Source organism: Drosophila yakuba, chromosome 3L (assembly GCF_016746365.2).
Source record: "Drosophila yakuba strain Tai18E2 chromosome 3L, Prin_Dyak_Tai18E2_2.1, whole genome shotgun sequence".
In the NCBI taxonomy this organism is placed as follows: domain Eukaryota; kingdom Metazoa; phylum Arthropoda; class Insecta; order Diptera; family Drosophilidae; genus Drosophila; species Drosophila yakuba.
Window position 1 is genome coordinate 8,053,691 of NC_052529.2, and position 16,481 is coordinate 8,070,171.

Sequence of the window (16,481 nt, forward strand, 5' to 3'; positions counted from 1 at the left end):
CGATTAGATATGTGGCCGGGTGACTTTGTCTAGCTATTTAAGTGGCACGGCACATCCACGCGGTTGCTTAGTTCTTGCCAAGATGAAGTACTCTCTGGGTTTGCTAGTGCTCTTTGTGGGCGCCACTCTTGTGGCTGCCGATCAGGATTACGAGGGGTAAGTATTCGCATAGGAGCTATCACTTACCCATCAAGGAACTACTCAGAGGATTACTATTGGATATGAAATATTCAAGTTATTCCCTTCCAGTTACCGCATCTATGAGGTGATTCCCTCGAGTGCCGACCAGGCTCACCTGCTGCATCAACTCAGTCTGCAGGGATACGATTTCATCAGCGAAACTCGTCTGTTGGGGCATCCGTCCCGTGTGATTGTGAGTCCCGGCCAGCTGGAACAGTTCGAGCGTTTGGTTGAGGCAGAGAATATGACGCACAATCTGGTGAACTCCAACCTGGGGGCTTCCATTGCCGAGGAGTTTGCCCAGCGGCAAATGCAGCGTCTTTTGGCGCCCATCACGGGAAAGGGTCGTCTGAGCACGGAGCGATACTACACGCACGAGGAGATCATCAACTATATCGATGACCTGGCGCAGCGTTTCCCCAGCCGTGTGTTCGTTAAGACCGTTGGCTGGTCCTATGAGAAGCGCGTCCTGAAAACCATCACCATCACCAATGGCGATGGCAAGGCTAACAAGAAAGTGATCTTCATGGATGGCGGTTTCCATGCAAGGGAATGGATCTCGCCAGCAGCCGTTCTCTACGTCATCGATCAACTGGTGGAGCAGTTCGAGGAGAACGCTCATCTGCTGAAGGACTACGACTGGGTCATCCTGCCCCTGGTCAATGCCGATGGCTATGAGCACTCCCAGACCGGAACTCTGGCTCGAATGTGGCGCAAAACCCGCCAGCCATACACGTACGGTGGTCAAACCTGTTACGGAGCCGATCCCAACCGGAATTTTGACTTCCACTGGAACGAGGAGGGTGCCTCCTCGAACCCATGTGCAGACACCTATGCTGGACCAACGGCCTTCTCCGAACCGGAGACCATTACCGTTCGGGATCTGATGCACTCACTGGCCGATCGGGGTATTATGTACCTCACCATCCACTCCTACGGCAACTATCTGCTGTATCCTTGGGGATGGACTTCGTAAGTCATGACTATTACATTTTATATGATTTACTCTGACATATAACATACATTTCACAGCGATCTGCCGGAGAACTGGGAGGATCTGGATGCGGTTGCCCGCACTGGAGCTGAGGCTATTCAGAACGCTACTGGTACGGAGTACACCTATGGATCGTCCACCAATGTCCTGTATATTGCTGCCGGAGCCAGTGATGATTATGGTTACTATGCCGGCTTCAATGTGTCCATCACCATGGAGTTGACAGGTGCCGGCAGCATTGGATTCAATCCTCCGGTCACCCGCATCGATGAGTTCGTCACTGAAACCTGGATTGGCATCCGTGCCATGGCCGAGAAAGTGATCGAGATGTACTAGAACATGTGTTTGGTTTTCAATAAATTACCATTTATATATAGTGCTTATAGAGATGTCTAATTTTCAATATTTTTCTGTATTAAAGATTTTTTTCTTTTAAAAAACACCGTGTTCAATTAATATCGAATTCGACTCACTTTACCTAACAAGATTTGGGTCGATAACGTAATTGGGAACCAAATAGATAGTGGATCGCTATTTTCATTGCTAGCAATCTTTATTTACAATCGATTTCTTTTGAAATCTTTACTACCATTCATAACGCAGCACGATTTACTGATAACGATTTAAGAATTTAGTCCACGGCACTTTCTTCGATAGCTTAAAATTGGTAGTGCACAGATAGGAATCGACTGTGAAAGATGTCGGTTTGGTGGGTTTTGCTGGCACTAAGCTGCCTAAGCTTTTCTGCTGGACTGCAAAAAACCAATAGATACGAAGGGTAGGATATTAAATTATATCTATAATTTAAATCAAAATTTAAACAAATTTTTCTTTTAGATACAAAATCTATGAGATCTCTGGCAAAGCGCGTTCGTTGTCCTTTAGCGAAACTCTTAATGAGTTGGTCAAGAATGCGTCATATTATGAGGTGTTCTCGGGATTCAATGGTGGTAATCCAGCCCAGATTATGGTGCATCCTCACGAACAGGTGAACTTTGTGCAGCTGATGGACGACAATAATGTGGACTATGATATTATCAACCGGAATGTGGGTCTCACTCTAAGTCGCCAATTCGAAACGAACCAAATGTTACGCCAGTGGTTTCCCTACAATGGAAGATTGGGCACTGAGAGATACTACTCCCACGAGGAGATCAACCAGTTCATCGAGGATTTGGCTGTGAAATATCCACGTCGAGTTTTCCTGAAAACCGTTGGCCGAAGTTACGAAAATCGCTGGTTGAAAACCATCACGATCACCAATGGCGATGCCAGGCGCAATAAGAATGTGATCCTTGTGGATGGTGGCTTCCATGCTCGCGAATGGATATCACCGGCGGCTGCGATTTATCTAATCAATCAGCTGGTGGAAAATCTCGAGGATAATGCCGATCTACTGCAGGACTTCGATTGGGTGATCCTGCCCGTGGTCAATCCCGATGGCTATGAGTACACACAGCTATCGGCGGATACTCGCATGTGGCGCAAAACCAGGCAACCCAGCAGTTCGAACTGCATTGGCACCGATCCCAATCGAAACTTCGATTTCCACTGGAACGAGGAGGGTGCCTCGGACGATCCCTGTGATGACACCTTCGCTGGTGCAAAGGCTTTCTCGGAACCGGAGGCTCTGGTGGTCGGGGATCTCATCCATAGCTATGCGGATCGCGGACAGATGTATTTGACTTTGCATTCCTATGGCTCACTTATTCTGTATCCTTGGGGTTGGACTGCGTAAGTATCTATAGAGCTTTTTTATTTTTTAAATTTTATTTATAACATGAAATTTGAACATGTTCCAGAGCTGTTCCCGATACAGAAGAGGATCTTAAGGAGGTAGCTGAAGCAGGTAAAAGTGCTATTCTGGAGGCCACTGGCACCAACTATACGGTTGGTCCCTCTACCACAACCATCAATTATGCGGCATCCGGAGCTAGCGATGATTATGCCTTCAATGCTGGCTTTCCGATTTCCTTCACCATGGAACTGCCATTCGGAGGCACTGGATTCGATCCCCCGGCATCGGAAATTGATCGCATAGTCAAGGAGACCTGGGTGGGCATTGCGGCCATGGCGCGGAGGGTAATACAAAAGTATCCTCTGGCATAATCGTTATCAAACTGTTTCGATGATTCAGTTTATTGATTGCCTGACCAATATAAACTAAACAAGTAGAACTTCAGTTCAATAGCTAATTTGTGATACCAATAACGATAAAGTCTACGGTATTTTTTGCAAATAAACATGGAATGAATGGACAAGTTATTGAACTGTGTGGAACTAAATACTTTTTTTTAAAGCGAATTACAATTAAATTATAGAATGAGTGATTCATTTTGGCAAACAATACAAACATTTGTATTATTTTTGTATGATAAAAACGTTTTTTTGATAAGTTTCGCATAACTGAACCTTCTAAACTTTTCAGTAACACTCATTTATTTTCTAATCGCATTTTAGGAGAGAGAAGGGAGAGAATTTGTTTTGAGCTCTCAAAATATGTTTTGCATTGAGTTCCCTGTGGAATAAGTATAATGTTGATGCTGCCAATGAGTCGGTTTCGAAACTATATAAATATAGTACAGTAAGCTTAAAAACAGTCAGTCGAGATTTCCTCTTAGCAAATTTGGGTGCAGAGTTTCAAAATGCATAAGTCTGTGAAATTATTAAATGTATTAATTTTTACATTAATTGTATACGAGTCGAACGCGAAATTACTTAGCTGCAGTTACCACGACACGGTGGATATTTCGTATTTAAAAGGTGTAGATGACTATTTCGGCCAAGTTCCTGTCAATGGGACAGTGGAACATTTATGTAGGGAGACCACAAACGCATGTGTGTGTAAAGGGTTGAACTGCGTCGGAGTTTGTTGTTCCAGAACGGAATTTATTCCCATTGGCGAGTGCATATATAATCAAGTAGAGTCACCTAACAGAAAGAAAGACATCCTAAGTAAATCCGAAACTTTAAGAGAATACCCCAGCTGCCATGGACATACATTGCTTGAGGTTTGTATTTGATTTGCCATATTTTATCGCTATAACATTTTACTTATTATTTTAGAATGAAACCATCGCAATAAAAATATACCAATTGACCGAATCGGGATATATCATCGACATCTATAAGTATACGACAATCTGTTGCAAAATGAGGCCAGCGGTGCTCGTACGTAAGTAAATAAATTGGTTATTATTGCTCGTATTAGTTTGATCACTCTTTATACACAATAATTAATCATACAATTCCCAATTTTCAGTATTTAAAATGCAAATAAGATTCACTTAAATTATTTTTTTATATTTTATTTATTTATTTATTTATTATAATGTCTTTGCACAGACTATAGTGTTTACCCTTGTTTTTTTTTAGTTGGTGTGATATCAGTTATATGCTATGTACTAACGATTGCCGCCTATCTGTACTTTAAACAACTTCGAAATATAGTCGGAAAGTGCTTTTCAAGTTGCTTAGTCTGCATGTGTATGAAATGCATTTTCTGGTTGCTGGACGATCAGTGTTTGTTGAACAGAAATAACGCTGTTAAAGGTAAGTTATTAAAAATTGTTTACCATACTTAGTCAAGTAAAATAGTTCTCTTTTAATTTACAGGTTACCTAGCCTACTTCTTCTGGATAGCTTCGTTTCTTTGGTTCCTTGTTCTAAATCATGTTATTTGGAAACATTTTATTGTAAAAGATCGAAATCTTCCCCAATCTAGGGTTCGGTTCAAGAATTTTTGTTCCTTTGTCTGGCTCACTGCGGCCATTTGCACCGTACTGATTTATTTCGTAAACTATTTCTGGGAGAAGAACGCAAAATACATGTTTTCATATTTCATTCAATTTGATGCTGCGGACAGCTCTTACACAATTGCCTTCTACTATATAGGGATGATGATTGTAAGTCTTATCAACATGGTCTGTAGTATCCTGGTCGTAAGAAATGTTAAAGAAGTGCTTAAAGTTGAACTAAAGGAGAGGAACATATTAAGGTAGGGCATTATAAATATCACAATTTAGCATATATATATTTTATTTCGATCACAGATATTTATTTTGGCTGCGATTACCTACGAAATTGGGAGTTTTTTGGAGTCTGGATTTGATTCTCTGTGTAATGCAGACCTATAGAGTTTTTCCACACTTCCTGTGGGTAGCCGACTATTTTCATGCTGCCATTGGAATACAAATTTTTTTGCTATTTGTTGTTAGGAGAAAAATCCTTGAATGGCTTAGAAAAGAGTAAGTCCAGAGATTGGGTAATATTTGAAATAACTTGATATTTCTTTTTATAGAGACCCAGTTGAAGTAAAGCCGCTGACTGTGGACACTTTCGGAGGTGAAACATCTTTCTAAACAAATGAAAATGATGAATCTATTTTTAACATACATTTATACATTTAAAATTGGAATGATGAATCCAATGCCAATAAATATCCAACATAAATAAATATTTGAAGTTCGTACTTATTCAGCCCAAAGGAAATGAGACACATGTAACCGAGTAACCGAGTATCCATGATAATCAAGACCGCCACTTTAGATCCGTTCCACTTTATGAACTCAAGTGGCAGACCGCGATAAGTTCATAGTGTCCCGAGTCGAGTGTTCCCCGCCCAATTAGAAGAAGAGTATGTCAATGGCGCAGCTTGAGCGATATGGCCACCCAACCCGATGGAACACCCGTCGATTTTACCATGCATGGCAATGCCAAGAACGGGAATAGAATACCCAATTAGTGAGCAGACTACGCGATTAGGAAATATCAATGGCATTTATTGTACGCGCCTAGTACTTTTCGGCCACCTTCTGGGCCATGGCCTTGATGCCCACCCAGGTCTCGGAAACGAAGCCCTCGATCTGGCTGGTGCTGGGATTGAAGCCAGTACCGCCAGCCGGCAGTTCCATGGTGATGGATACCGGGAAGTTGGCCACTCCGAAGGCATAGTCGTCACTGCCGCCGGCAGCAGCGTACAGTACATTGGTGGAACTGCCAACGGTGTACTTCGTTCCGGTGGCACTCTTGATGGCATCCGCACCAGCCTGGGCCACCTCATCGTTGTCGCGCCAGCTGCTGGGCAGAGCACTGCAATAGGATTTGAATGCATTAGCACTGAATATCTAGAAACGAGTATGTGTTTAAGATACTTACGAGGTCCAACCCCAAGGATACAGCAGGTAGTTGCCGTAGGAGTGGAGGGTCAGGTAGAACTTGCCGCGTCCGGTCAGACTGAGCAGGAGATCGCGAATCAGCTGGGTCTCCGGCTCGGAGAAGGCTGTCTCACCCTTGAAGGTATCGGAGCAGGAGTAGCTGGAGGCACCCACCTCTCCCCAGTGGAAATCGAAGTTGCGATTGGCATCGGTTCCATAGCAGGCACTGCTGATTGGCTTCCTCGTCTTGCGCCACATACGGGTGGTGGTGTGAGAGTATTCATAGCCATCGGGATTCACCACCGGCAGGATGACCCAATCGAAGTTCTTTAGCAGATCCGAGTTCACGGCAAAGTTCTCCGCCAGCTGATGGATCACATACAGAGCGCCAGCATGGGCGATCCATTCGCGAGCGTGAATGCCAGCATCCAGGAAGATAACATTCTTGCCGGTCTTGCCATCGCCATTGGTGATAGTTATGGTCTTGATGTCACGGTTCTCATACGACTTGCCGGCCACCTGAACGGAGACACGGCTGGGATAGGCGGCGGCCAGTTCATCCAAGTAGGCATTGATCTCGGCATGGCGATGGAACGCCTTGAAGCTAACGCTGCGTCCAGCGGAACGCAGGTTCATCAGCCTCTGGCTCTGGTTCTCCTCCTGCTCCTTGCGCAGCGACTCACCGAAATTCTCATTGATCACCAAGTAGTTCACGTTGTACTTCTCCAGCAGGTGCTCGAAGCCCTCCTGATCCTCCGGCTTCACCATCACGCGACTGGCGGCGTCCAGCGAGCGGGGCAGATCAAAGAAGTCGTACGCCTCATTTCCGGACAAACGCAGCAGGAACTGCTTCTCAAAGGCATTCCGAGCAGTGATGTCGTAGATCTTGTAGCTATAAATAAAGATTTGAATAAGTAAAACAATAGTTTAAAATGAATTTCAGCATTTTTCATTAAAAAGCAGATGGCATCTCTGTTTTAATTGTTTCAAGCTGACTAAAAGCCTTTGTGCCAGTTACTGATAAATGGCCAAGTGTCCGTGGAATCACTCACCCATCGTAGTTGTCCACCGCCAAGGCAACACCGGCCAGTAGGAGTACTGCAGCAAATAGTTTCAACATTTTTCAGACCGCTCCGTTCCGTTTGGGCCCAGGGCTTCTAATGTGGCTCCCACCTACGTATTCTGGCTTATATAGCCAACTGCTAGCTCAGCGTTCATTCACAGCCCACCAACCCACCAGCCACTTTGTCTTGTTATCAGTGAAGAACTCTATCAGAACAGAGTTATCACAGTTATCAGCGGGCAGATGATGGGCGATGTTCGATTTCATTTGATTTGATTTGTTGTTGTGTCTTCGCCGAGCGATGGGGCAATTCTAAAAAAAAATCTCTCAAAATTTATAGTCATTGACAAGAGGATGACAGGCTGAATCGTAGTAAAAGTTTTTCACTTGACTAACTCATGACTCGGGGATTGAACAATTTGCTGTGTGATGTTAATAGTTGGAAAATGTAGTGAGTCAGGGATTAAATAAACAGTTTTGATTGCTAATTGTATTCATCCAAATAATTGCATATGTACATATATTTATAATATAGTTTTTTGTAAAACATTAACTATTGCTTATCATATTATTGAATTATCTATCATCTTATAAATAAACCATTTAAAATGTTGTCATCTCAATTTTGAAGGTATCAAATTTGGTTCACTTACAATAACTCTCCTTCATACAAATTAGATTCAAATACAAATAACTTAACAAAATATGGACATGTTGAATTTGTCATTCTCCAAAGATATCTACCATTTTTAGACGGTTTTGACGCTACTCGTAAATTTGGTCTTCTGACTTTACGCAATCAACATTTGATTTATATGACTTTTTGGCCTTAGACTCCGTCAATTCTTGGAGTGCGCCAGTCGCAGTCTCTATCGCACTTTTTGGTATTTGAATTTGCAAGCGAAACGTGGCTTTATCAGTTTGTTCTGTGCGCTGCACCAAGAAAAAAGTTTTTCAGTTTAAAACAATGAAAGTCTGTATAGTGTTTGCAAAAAAACAAAAAGCCCCGCACGCAAAAAAAAAGGGGAGAAAAAAGAATTTCAAAAACAGACTAACTAAAAACTCGGCTGCCGCGCACACAAAATATATTTGAAAATTTATTGCATTTCATGAGTTTTTCCATATTTGTCTGCATTTGTAGGCAGAGTTTTGGTCACAAAACTTTCGGCTGCTGCTTTGAAAAAGGAAGAAAAAACAACAACGAGGAAGTTGCTTACTTAAAACTGACAATGAGCGCATGGAAATGACAAAAAACACTGCGGAAACTGTTGGCTCGTAATTTTGAATGGCCCATTGGAAGCGACAGCCAAAACTCCTCCCTCTAAACCACATTCTGAATATCTGGTGTATATCGTCGAAATATTTGGTTATCATTGAATACTTTCACTTATGATGGCTAGTCCTTAGAACTTTAAGGCTAACGTTAATTACCAGCTCTCTTCATCTCTTAAAAAAACATGCTATATACATACATACACATCTCCATTTCAAATCAAAAGAAATACACTCTCTTTATTTTATGATATTTTTAAAAAATGAATAAAAGCAAACAAAGCGAAAAGAGAGAGTATCAAGTAGTCGCCCTGTTGGCAGCGATTCCTGTTCGCATTTTGTACTTTTTGTGGACTGTATGTGACTGCCCGTAAAAATTCTGTGCGAGTGAGTGTGTGATTGCTCGGCTGTATTTGTTTTCCTTTGTGCTTACTTTTTTGTTTTTGATTAAAACTTTAACTAAAGTCTTCCAGCTGGCTTTTTACAGCTGGACAAAGCGGCATTGTTTGTCATGCAGCTCATTTAAAGAGAAATTATGCAAAATAATTTACTATTTGGCCAAGGGAATGATGGTAATCAGCGCATTAAAGCATATTAATTGAAATAGATGGTCGAGAACTGTGGAATTTCGGGCAAATTGCTTGTAAGTAGTTTGGGAATTAAATCCTCTGTCATTTGCATTAAAAACTTTTGCTCAGTGGATCTTTAATTTTCATTTTGCATAAATTACGATAAGTCTGGCATGAACTTGCGGCTTTTATTGCTCTATAAAGAGGAGTGGGTTGATTTTTGGGGGGAGTGTCGGAAAACCGTTGAGTGTCAAAAACTTGGCCACAAAAGGGTGAGGGCGGCAAGCCAGGGCGAGAAGATTGGGGGTGGATTTTAATTAAAATTCATCTTCACATTTAATCAAATCATGGCAACCCTTTGGCTGAATGCCACCACATCCACCTCCACATCCACCTCCGCCTGCCACTGACATCGACACTGGCTTCTAATTAAGTGCGAAAAATCGTTAAATGTAAAATCAAATCGTGCAAAAAGTAATTGGAAGAAGAACTTGCTGGGCGGCAGCTTAGACTGAGTAAATTGTTGGCATTGTTCTGCGTTTGGATTAAGGCCACATCAATGGGTTGGGTTTGGGGTTGGGGTTAAGTGGGTGGCGCAGGTGTCAAATATTTACAATCCATTATGTACTCGTTGCCAGTCGCCAGTCGTTGTGTTGGCCAATTTTCTTAATTGCCAGCCGGAAATCCAAATTGAATACGATTTCCACTTAAATTTAGATCCGGCAAACTGGCCCCGAAGCTGTGCTTTGTTCGAGTGTACTCGCAAAATTTAATCGCTCGTATAAAAGAGCGATTCGCCTTTCAATTGCCAGTTACTTGCCAGTTACTTCGATCTGACTCAAGATGAAACACCTTTTGGCTCTGCTCTGCCTGATCTTGCTGCTGCCGCTTATCATGGCGGAAAATCCACCCATCAGTTTTCCGGCAGTGAATCGAGAAAAAGCGCCAACGGTGGCGCCACAAAATACTGCAAGGGTGGGATCACGAACACTGGAAAGTCTGAAGGGCCTTGGATAAATGGTCAAGGAATTAAGGGATTATTAATAATGTGCCACGAATTTCAAACTGTTACCTCAAATAAAGTTTAGATTTATGACAAGCCACTGCCTTTTACTCAGGAATTCATTAAGTTATAGTCTGATGTGTGTTTCTCTAATGAAAATCTTGTTCTTATAACCAAATGAACATTATATGGCTGTTGTTGCATGTCAAACTCTATCGTTAAACCATTTCCGATTTGCGTGATTTAAACTGCTAAACAAACCATTCAAGCTGTATTAAATTGATATAGTGCAAATGTTAGACAGCCACCTCGAGTGTTATCGAGGAGTTTGTTTTGCATATGCCATAGATTGCAGCTCCTGGCACTTTACACTACCTCCATGAATATTCCAAGCCGTTTCTGGAGCTTATGCATATTTACAATGCCAGTGGCACCGCTGGTCCTACGACAACCGGAAAGAAGTTGCTGTATAAATAATCCCATTCAAACCGAACGAATCGGACCGGATTGCATCGATCGTTGACAGTCGGGGCGATATTAATTGCCTCATTTTCGTGTTATTGCTTATTTTTTTTTTATTTTTAAACCCGGCTTACGGCGAATTCACTTTGCCAACTTCCCGGAGAGCCTGATTCTTCGAGTTGGTGGCACAAAACGCAATTAGCTCTCTTAAGCTCATTTGAAGGGGCCAATTTTATTTGGCAAATGTTGCCTTAATTAAGCCAAAGCACTTCGGGTAAACCGAACGAAAGCAGACTCCGCAAAATCATTACAAAACAGGTAAGAATGTTGGAAAGTCTTGCGACTATTAGAGTTAACTTGCTACTTGAATTTAAATGTACGTTTTTTTTTTATTTTTAAATTTCCATTAGGAATCAGAAATCATACATGACTTTAAACTAATGTAAGTAATCTAAAATTTATTTTAAAGATTTCCTCACTCCTTAAGTGTCGATGGTAGCAGCTAAATAAAAAAACAAGTAGTTTATATACTACTAGGAATGATTAACTCATCTGCAAAATAAAAATGTTACATTTGGAATAATTTGCATGTACGAGGAAGGGGATTAATTTAAGTCCTTAAGCCAGATGAAGAATATGTCTGTTTGGCAGCTATATACTCTACAGGTACCGCGTAAAAAACAGCAAAAAGTAAAGTAATGAAACACAAAATAAAAACTGAAATGAAAACAACCTGCGAGTGGGAAAAAAGCAACAAGAAAAACCAGAACGAGAACAACCAAATGCCAAACAAATGGCACACGTCGTTCTTTTTTGTCCCCCCCCCTTTTTTTTCCCCCCGATCCCTTTGTCCCACTTCCACCTGCAACAAAGCCAAGTAAGTCGTATTAAATTTAATTGGATTTGAGTGTTTACCAGCGTCCCAAGCCGACGGCAAAGCCACAGGCAGCGAGAGCAGCGGCTAAACCTGCTGGCAAAAATGCGTTCCACTTTTGGTTTTTTGTATTTGTGCATTCAAAAAAAATACTGTTTAAACAAATTTTTAAATAATATATAAAAGCAAATGCCTTGCTTATATTTTATAAAATTCCTAAAGGGTATTATTCCGCAAAATAGTTAACTAAATTTATTTGGCTTAAAACAACTATTGGCGAGTTCTCAAAAAATATAATATCAACACATCTTTTAACAGTGTGGGCGTGGCACTTTAGGGCGGTTTGTGGATTAATCTACCAAGAACAGGTATAATTAAATATTTAATCATTTTTATATTTCATTAAATGCATATAATATGCCTGCATTTCAAACTTTTTAAATCTTTTATTACTATTACTACTTTTAGTAAAATATCTTAAGCTGGTATTGTTGGCTTATAATAAAACATTAATAGTTACAAATATTTTCCTTTGTGTACTTCTGCGTGTGCGAAGCTGCATTGTCGCTGGCTTTATTCCCACATACACACCTGTGTGCGATTGTGTGTGTGTGTGTGTGGGAGGGCTGCTGAGTGGCTGCAAAAATTTCATACATTTCGCAGGTAGCAAGCGGCTTAAGCCGGATTTTATAGACATACAGTCGTTCTGGGGGAAACACACACACACACACACACACATGCACACGGAGAAAGTGCAATAAAAAACTACAAATATTGCGTATACGCCCAGCAGCCACAGCAGCACGTGGCTGTTGCCACAGCAACGCTCTCATTTGCAGAGAGCAAAAGACCAATTAGCGGGATACATGTGTATATATGTGCAACTCACACGCACACACCTGCAGTTGTATGGGTGTCATCTGCTCAGTTGCATAGCATACTTTTCGGTGGCCGGTGACAGAAGAAGGTTATAGCTAGTAGCTACCGCCCAAAAGTGCCACGCCTAGACTATTTTCATTATTTTACTTTCCCAATTTCTATCGGTATACCAGAGTTTTTAAATATTTTTTTAACTATTTTATTTAATTACTTTTCTTCCAAATATCTATCCATATTCCAGGAAATTGTTTAACATATTCGTTTGCACTTCCACCGCAACTAAAGCGTTCTTTCTTGTTTAAAGCTATTTCCATGTGCTTTAGTACATTCCATTTACTGCATTTTCAGATTGAAAGGGCTAAATTTAATTATGTCATGCAGCTAATTCGCAAACATACTCGCTAACTGGCTTCAAGAGCAGACCCGCCGTTCGTTGGCTTAAATGTTAGCATGCAAATATGATAAATCACCGCCATTATTGGGCCATCAATCAAAATTATGCGTCCCTTGTAGTCGCTGCTCTTCCCAATTTGCCCTTCCTCCACGGCACTCGTTGTGTTTCTGTGTGCCAAGTGTCTAATTGAATAACGAAGCGTGCAAATTGAGCCACCACCCAGCCACGCCCCCTATTCTGTCTGGGAGGCGGAAAAATCCAAAGGGGAGTGATTCCAGTAGCCCGGCGGCAGTTAACAACACATCCGTAGAGATTTATAGAGGCAGACAGAGGCAGACAAACAGGACGCAGCGAACGGAGAGGCGGAATGGGCGACACTTTCAATGTCTGCGGCTTGTCCCGCCGGCGGACTCACAGCTGGTTCTCCTTCTCGGCGGGCCAGGAACTTGCTTGCCAGCTCGCCTCAATCCCGGATAGCTCACACATTAACATAGTTTTTTAGCATCAGGTATGCAAATGCCGCCGGAGGTTTGCCACATTGCACCCAGTCCCATCCTTTATACAGACTGACAGGCCGCAAACTGAGAATTTCATGCACTGCGCGTAAAAATGAGCTTTACATATATAGATCTAGTAATAAAATGATTCTTTTTGCGTATCTGACAGGTGCACACTTCACAATCACTTTGGATTTTGCCTGAAAATTTGTTTGGTTTTAACTGAAACTGGACTCTAAATTGATCTTAATCCTTTGTGTTTTTTAAGTGCATAATCCAAAGGTGATATCGCTGTTACATGTTACTTGTTGGTTTTTAATCCCCTTGCATTTGATTGTGTGCAGTTGTAGCAAAAAGTAATTTACTTCGGCAAGCGTCTTTCTCCTTTCGTGCTTTACTTTTTTTTTACCACTTGTTTAATTTGCAGCATGTCAAAAAAGTAACTATACAAGCACACGAGTGTTTGTTTCTTTGTATGCATATAATTATTGCACTTCTCGCACGTTCCGGAAAAGTACGAAGCCACTATATATATGTATGTAGATATATGTATATGTACTGTATGATGTAACCTCCATTCTGTTTGCTTTGCAGCTCGCAAATGGCACATTTTCCGCTTTTCCCACTGCCTTTCATTATGCTCGGCTTCTTCCCGCTTTGTTTGGCTGTAAGTATTTTTTAATGATACATAAACTAAAAAGATACACACACTGATACTCGCCGGTTGTGCTGGCAACTCGTCTAAATTATTTACACATCCGTTTTGCATTTTCCGAGTTTGTTTGCGCCACGCATGGCCTGCACTCGAAGCATTTCCACTTTGCATTTTCCCCACTTTTCCCTCTATTTTGTGTGTTTTTTTTCGCCCCGCTTTTGGTCGCATTGTTGCCTCATTTGCAGCTCAACACTTTCTGTGTCATCCCGGTGGTTGTCTGCGGTGGGTGGTGCCTTCGTTGGTGGGTTAATGGGTGGTTTTTGCCCCAGGCACTAACCTCCTTTCCGCAGTCAGATAATTAATGCGTTTCTCAGCTGTTGTTTTTCCACATCGAGTGGACTCCCTGTTACTAGTTGGCTCTTGATGAGGTCCAGATGTAGCAATTAAAAAACTTGGTTGTAAGTAAAATATAAATAATAACTAAACTATCTGCAAACCTAATATAATACGAAATTCTCATGCATCCAGTATCAGCAAAAATTCGTATTAATATAGTTTTTAATCCTTAAAAAAAAAATCTTAATCCGCAACTTCCCTAATTAAGCAAGGTAACTTCCGCCCCATGCAGAGTTTAAAACAAGATTTTGCGCATTTGATTACAGCTTTTTCTTTCGACGCGTGCTTGACTAATTAAAACCGCAACCAAAAGCCCACACTTCATGGCCAAAAGCCAGAATTCAAAATAAAATTCACTAGGCCCACAATTACGAAACTGGAATGAAAGGGTAGGTAGGGTACTTGGTCAAGAAGAAAACTTGCAGAACACTTCTGGGCTAACAAATTGTTTTCGCTGTCGTATTTCAACTGTTTTGGCTTCTAATCCTGTTCCTGTTTTTCCTGGCTAATGTTGTTATTGTTGCCCCAGCGGTTTGTTGCAGATAAAAATGCCAGGCAATCGCCGCTACGTTAGGCGCACAAAACTAACTAACGGCCACACCAACTGCAACTTAGACAATGGCTTTAATTTAACTGTCGGAAGTGAGGAACAATGCAAAATACGAGTTGAACTTACAAGCAATTTGCCTTATGCACGGCGCCCAGGAAAATGCAGGGAAACGCCCATTTCTCACTCAAACTGAAGGCGATTTTTAGTATAGAAATACAGGTGTGATCACTTAAAAAAAATAGAAAATATGTTATAAATAATTATAACAATTAGATGCCCAGCATAAATCAACAATGAATGATGTTTACCCAATAAAAATTGATATAGAATACCAATATCATAAAAACAATATTTTTGGAAATATGTACAGATATAAACAAATATACGGTATTAAGGTATATTAGCTTCTTGACTATAGTTCCTTAGGAGCAGTATCTACTGTACGTGTATGCATTCGGCGCACATAAATCTAAGGCAACAAAAACTTGGCTAAATCGCAGCTCCGTTGCACGCACATACAAAAAACTGGGGGGCGGAATGGGGCTTAGAAGTTGGCGTTGGCGGATCAGAAGGAGCCATATCTGCAGTTGTGCTGAGTTGCTTGTTGGCATTTGGTTTTCTCCTTTTTTTTGTGCGATTCGAGTTTGCCTTTGGTATGTTCATTATTTTTATCTCTTTCGCAATGAATGCAAAACTAGCAAACGAAACAAAAACAGAAACAAAACGGCAAACTGCGGACGCAGAAGCACGGACTACGGACTACAGACTACAAAGTACGGACTTTGGAGTCCGGAGCAAGGATCAGGCACGCAAATATGCAAAACAGTTGGAGGATTCATGGCGTTCGAAATCTAGGCGTAAAGTGTGAATAACGCGTGGAAAATGTGAATGAGCCGAAGGCGCTTTTCACTCGCAGCCCAAAAGAAAATGCCGGCGAGTGTGGGCAATGCAATCAGCGGAATTGTAATTTGCCCCAAAAGTGGGCAAGTTCCAGCAGCGCAATTTGCGGTTTTTCCACGCAAAGAAGACAAAGGAGGAAGTGTAGCCATTGAAATAAAGGGAATCATCCTGGACGTAAACAACTTCCGCTGCAAAATGGAAAATGCCTTGCGGATCTGTGCGTTCTACAAAGATGGCACAGAAAAAGAAGTTATCACATCGAATTTTTAAACAAACAATAATAAATGTTAGTTGTCAGAAAAATGGAATTATTTTATTTGATCTAATATCTATAACTGATCTAAAAAAACAGTGTAAGATCGAAGGCGTTCTTTTAAATTTATATAGAATTTAAAGAAGACGTTCTTTTAAATATACATGTTATACACATGTAAAACGTTTTGGACATTTTGTTTTATAATGTGTTATGAATATTTGTTTGCAGTTCTGGTACTCGCCCCTTTTTCATCATAACAAAGATTTTGTTCATCCTTGACGGCAGCTATGTCATGTTAAATGCGCTGCAAAATTGCATTAACTACGCACGCTTGTCACTTTCTGATAAGGGAATTAAATTTTGCGGTTTTACGCTGGTGGC

At 41.3% G+C, this 16,481-nt stretch overlaps 4 protein-coding genes across 4 annotated transcripts; 3 read left to right on the forward strand and 1 right to left on the reverse strand.

The window, feature by feature from the left end:
- The first annotated feature begins 58 nt into the window (after positions 1-58).
- On the forward strand, positions 59-1,557 carry LOC6533316 (carboxypeptidase B). Its single transcript, XM_002094006.4, has 3 exons — positions 59-156; positions 250-1,152; positions 1,213-1,557. Exons 1-3 carry the CDS (start codon positions 83-85, stop codon positions 1,508-1,510), a joined length of 1,275 nt encoding a protein of 424 aa, XP_002094042.1. The 5' UTR covers positions 59-82; the 3' UTR covers positions 1,511-1,557.
- A 296-nt stretch (positions 1,558-1,853) lies between these two features.
- On the forward strand, positions 1,854-3,527 carry LOC6533317 (carboxypeptidase B). The gene is made up of 3 exons (XM_002094007.4): positions 1,854-1,952; positions 2,012-2,908; positions 2,977-3,527. Exons 1-3 carry the CDS (start codon positions 1,873-1,875, stop codon positions 3,281-3,283), a joined length of 1,284 nt encoding a protein of 427 aa, XP_002094043.1. The 5' UTR covers positions 1,854-1,872; the 3' UTR covers positions 3,284-3,527.
- Positions 3,528-3,561: 34 nt separating this feature from the next.
- Positions 3,562-5,824, forward strand: LOC120321440 (probable G-protein coupled receptor Mth-like 7). The gene is made up of 6 exons (XM_039373893.1): positions 3,562-4,185; positions 4,241-4,349; positions 4,550-4,726; positions 4,790-5,171; positions 5,227-5,421; positions 5,475-5,824. The coding sequence occupies exons 1-6, from the start codon at positions 3,820-3,822 to the stop codon at positions 5,533-5,535; spliced, it is 1,290 nt and encodes a 429-aa protein (XP_039229827.1). The 5' UTR covers positions 3,562-3,819; the 3' UTR covers positions 5,536-5,824.
- Positions 5,825-5,934: 110 nt separating this feature from the next.
- On the reverse strand, positions 5,935-7,595 carry LOC6533318 (carboxypeptidase B). The gene is made up of 3 exons (XM_002094008.4): positions 7,383-7,595; positions 6,332-7,222; positions 5,935-6,265 (listed from the first exon to the last, which is right to left on the reverse strand). The coding sequence occupies exons 1-3, from the start codon at positions 7,448-7,450 to the stop codon at positions 5,968-5,970; spliced, it is 1,257 nt and encodes a 418-aa protein (XP_002094044.1). The 5' UTR covers positions 7,451-7,595; the 3' UTR covers positions 5,935-5,967.
- Between the last annotated feature and the right edge of the window lie 8,886 nt (positions 7,596-16,481).